This window comes from Manduca sexta, chromosome 9 (assembly GCF_014839805.1).
Source record: "Manduca sexta isolate Smith_Timp_Sample1 chromosome 9, JHU_Msex_v1.0, whole genome shotgun sequence".
In the NCBI taxonomy this organism is placed as follows: domain Eukaryota; kingdom Metazoa; phylum Arthropoda; class Insecta; order Lepidoptera; family Sphingidae; genus Manduca; species Manduca sexta.
Window position 1 is genome coordinate 13,307,594 of NC_051123.1, and position 4,985 is coordinate 13,312,578.

Here is a 4,985-nt window from a genome sequence, read left to right on the forward strand (position 1 = left end):
AAATCCTACTATTATAAATGAGAAAGTTTGTGAGGATAGATATATCCAGATGTATGTTTGTTCCTCTTTCACGAAAAAACTACTGAACGGATTTGTATGAAACTTTACAGTAAAATTGGTTATACATAAGAATAACACATAGGCTACAATTTATAATGATTTTGTGTAATTTGGTAATAATATACATATAATATACATTAAGTAAATCGGAAAAAAAATGATCCCGGAAAACTCCTTCACGCGAGCGAAAGCTAGTAGGTACTTTATAATCCAATTCTAAGTAAAGCTGTTGTGTACGCAATAAACAAGTATCAACAAGCTTATTTAATTACCTTAGGAGCGACCTTATCAATAAAAAATACATATTTCCACGTATTTGTGGCCGTCTTTTTCAACTCAAAAATAATGCCTACGTGCCTCGAAGAAAGTACGCAGAGGACAGCGATATTCCGAATGTATAAATCAAATAATACTGCCCCCACTGCCCTTTAGTGGAATGATTTCGCTCGGCTAGCTTGCATAACGGCGTCAACGAACTCGCAGCCTTGCTTATTCATTCATAGAACTAGTACAATGTTGTTTAGGTAGGTACCTATTTATGTAGATTTACGGCTTGTTTAGTCATTGACTGAAATAAGTACTGATAATTGTGTCTAAATTGTTTGTGTTATGCGAACTCATAATTGGCGATGTTCGTGTAAAGACAATTCTTATAGATATTACTTTGGTTGTTACTATTACTTACAGTTCATGAAGAAACGGGCTATTAGTGTTATTTTTGGGGTTATAGGTATTCCACAAAAACAGTAGGTAAACGTAAACTCGGTGTATTTAAAATCGAAAACCTTAGGCAGGATTTCGTTACCCAGGAATTGAACCGCGAATCTCAAATATCACAACCTGTGCGCTGTTGTTATTTAGCAAATATTTTTATTTTATCCATAAATATTTGTCGTTGATTTGCAGCAGGAAATCATACAATACTTCTCCGATGTTTTATAGTGAGTAATGGTACTTATAATGTATTTCGTTAAGACAATAATATCACAATAGAAAACCGTCTTGAGATTAGGTATATTAATCGACCAAGTTCTGTATAGAATACTTTACCCGGAAAACTACATGCACCTGTATTCCGACTTTCACGCAAACAAACTCACAGAGCAGCGATTAATAACATATCAAACCACTCACCTCTCTGATCCATTTCATGTTTTTGCACATCATTATAAATTAGTGTTATGACGCTGCGTCTCCCGGTAGGTCGACAATATCACCTTTCTTACCGATGTGACTGGGTCAGTCACATCGGTAAGAAAGGTCTAAAGCGACTTTTAGGAACGAGTTATGTCGAGATTTCACTAGACACGATACTTTCCCAATAACAATATGACTACCCTCCAATATTACTTGATGCAATACAATACAAAACTTACCATCATATCTCGCTAACGCTTATTTATAAATTAAAAAACATTTTGACAATACATTTTTATTAACGTAAAAATTACATAATACAATAAAATAACTATTATTGCATCGCAGATTCAGATATAAAAGGAGATACATTTATATTTTATATACCTGATAAGATGGTGTATACATAGTACTCAAATAATTAATGTACTGGTTTGTCACTCGTCAGGCGGTTCACTCGTACGCAACCTTGTTACAACTTATAAGACCAAGTCACTCGCCTGATAAGTGGCTTTAGGTCAAAACACCACCGAGCAATGGCGAAAGCTGTAATTTTCCGAAAAGAAACCCCACACAACATAAAGTACTAACATGCATAAATGCAGTATGCAAATCGCTCTATAGGGTTCTAAAGAGAAGCCGATAGGAATCAGGTTTCTGAATATAGTCCGGCAAACATTAAACTAGCAATCTGTTAGTAAGTGGATATAAGTGAAGATGGTGAAGAAAAATAAGAAGGTAATGGAACTTTAACGCGCTTTTCACTCTGAGACATGAGGTCATAAGTCAATACCGCGGCTTCCCTATAGTAATTTATATCAAATTTAATTATTATTAACATGTAGACCGCATTTATGCATATTGGTTCCTATATGTTGTGTCGGGTTCGCTTACAAAAAAATTCACAGTCTTCAATTACTCGTGTTAGAGAATTCATTAGTTGGTCTTATTTGTGAACAAAATCGTATTTAAACTATTATATGTTATTGTTTAGAGATTTAGTTAAAAATGAATATTACTCATGATATAATTTTTTATTATTGTTTAAATAGAAATCATTTTATTACCATACATTCACAGCTTCCAAAATGGTAAACAAAACGCATCTATCGCTCTTACTGTTGTACAAACATTTCTCTCCTAAGATGAGATTGGGAGCTGACTGTCGTGAGATTTCCGTTTCAATATTCCCTAATATTTTTATACATGATCACTGCACTGGCACGCCTTATATACTACATAATTAACAGTTCTTAATATACAATATTACGAATATTTATATATACAATATGAATCTCGAATCGCTAACATATGTTGGCTCAAGTGGGTTTTGTCATTCCTGAAAGCTAGAACGGCCTAACACACTTAAATCAATGTCAATTTGAACTGGAGTTATCACTGCATACACAATAACACATATTTATCTTCTTCATTATTGTTTACATGAATAAGAGGAAAAAATTAACTCAGTAAAACTATTTCTGTTACAGTTATTCACCTTTTTTTACACTGATATCAATCGAAATTTCTTAAGACAATAAAATGCATCATAAATTAAAAACAAATACTTTTAAGAAAAACCTTATTGCCAACAGTGCCTTGAACACTCAAATCACCAAAATTATAAAATTATACCAGTTACTGGTAGTGTTATCCGTGTACTCCTATATATATTATCCTGCCATGTTACGCCTTCTTGTATTCAATCCTTTCAACCTTGACTTCATCTCCAAGGAGTTTGTACACATATGTGACCACCGTAGAGCTCTGGATGTCCATCAGCACAAATGATGGGGTTGGATTTCTGGGTAATAAAACTTTATTTACATTTCTATGCTTATGAATAGTTAAATTAACATCACAATTGTATTTTACAGATTGAATATAAGTCTTTAAATGAATACAGGAGTGATATATTGACTACATAATACTATTAATGGAGAATTTTTTATGCTAAACACTAATTTAGGTAGAACATCTCAACGAAATTCCAACACATCATACCAACTCTTTATGTACCATATCCATTAAAAAAATATTGGTATAGTTACCTATACAAAGGACTGTATGCGCCAGTTGCAGATCCAGGGTTAATGTAGAACTTATTCTCATGCTCATAAGCTTCAAAACGGTGTGTATGTCCCGATATGAGGATGTCTACGTCCAGCTGCCTCTGGACCAGAGCTAGTGATTCCTCATCTCCCCAGGGCACAACTTGATGTCCATGAATAAGTCCGATACGAAATTGGCCTACTGTTATGACTTTTTGTTCTGGGTATGTTGAATTCTGGAAGTAATAAAATTTAAAGTGTTTTTTTTTTTATATTTGATCATTAGCATTATCTGATAGTGATAACTAGCTTCTAGGTGCGGCAATAAATTTATTTTTAGTTTGATATTTTGAATAAAAACACATTTTGCCAAGAATTTGAAATTTCACCAGTTAATATATAGAGGTATCTCCTCAATCAAATTGGTGTGAAAGTCACCAGAGTCAGTGCACAGCAAACCTTATATCTTCAACAGTCTTACATCAACTCACATAAACTTTAATTGTCAATAATAACTATTTGTTTAGGCACTATTTATTCTTGTGAAACACTATTTATCCCTGTTAAATATACAACTTTGATAAATTTACTTTTCAACTAATTTAGAAAAGTCATAAAGTTTAATTACCTCATCAAAATCTCCTCGAACAACATGTACATCACTGGCTAATGTCTTCAAGTAGTCATATGATTCTTTGGTACAGAGGTTGCCTGTGCACAGTATATGTTGGATCCTGCCTGGTAGAAGCAGCTTCTTGAACTTGGGCGGCAGACTACTGCAGCGGTGCGGAATGTGCATATCTCCGAGAACTAGGACTAGCTGGAAATAGAATCAACCATTTAAGATACTGAAAAATAGAATTATAACAAAAAATTACAGGTTTATGTAATAATGACAAATGATAATAGTATTCCCTCTTAGGGGCCTAACATAGCTTGCATAGTGCTGTCATAAATTTGCGCACCCCTGAAATGGGAAAATGCATTATAGTATTCATGTATGTTTCTATGAAGAAAGATTTTTAACACATTTTGGATATTTCTTGATGGAAACACAAAACAAGGCAAACAGATTACCATACAATTTGGCTTAGAGACCATGTCCAGAACTTCTTATCGTCTACAGGGGGTACAACAAAAGTGTAGAGGCTTTCATTTCGGGAAGTCTATGCACGCGAGCGAAACCGCAGGCAACATTTAGTTTTAACTACATCTCAACAGTAAACAAGGTGATCATCGAATATGAACACTGTTGCCGGAATTGTTGCTCACTTGGTAGTTTTTAGAGAGGAAATAGTTGGGATTGACATTTTGAGTACATAGTTGTAAATAAAATTCTTTGAAAATAATATTTGAAAGGTACTTTTTGTTTATTACGATAAGACTGAAGAAGGATATATTTCTATAGTAAGAACATTTAATTGAACCGAAGAATGGTAACGTAAGTAATACGGCGGAAGGGGCGTAAATTGTGTAATTTGTTAGAATTTATAGCACTTCTCACCATTATGTCCACTTTTGCCAACTTCTAAATAAACAAGTAGCAAATATGTTTCTGATACGCTATTCCAATAGCTTTATAAGAAAATTATTTACACTTATCGCTAGAGTAATAATTATCACACAACAATCAAATTCCTATCCCTGTGCTCTGGAACACAGTAAGAACGAAATAACTAAGTCAGTTTTCAATTCGTAGAAAAGAAACGGCTGAGAAATATGCTGAAAATCTAAACA

General features: G+C 33.6%; 1 protein-coding gene across 1 annotated transcript; it reads right to left on the reverse strand.

The window, feature by feature from the left end:
- Window positions 1-1,476: 1,476 nt before the first annotated feature.
- On the reverse strand, window positions 1,477-4,985 carry LOC115448445 (vacuolar protein sorting-associated protein 29). Its single transcript, XM_030175882.2, has 4 exons — window positions 4,753-4,985; window positions 3,877-4,068; window positions 3,249-3,484; window positions 1,477-3,001 (listed from the first exon to the last, which is right to left on the reverse strand). Exons 1-4 carry the CDS (start codon window positions 4,753-4,755, stop codon window positions 2,884-2,886), a joined length of 549 nt encoding a protein of 182 aa, XP_030031742.1. The 5' UTR covers window positions 4,756-4,985; the 3' UTR covers window positions 1,477-2,883.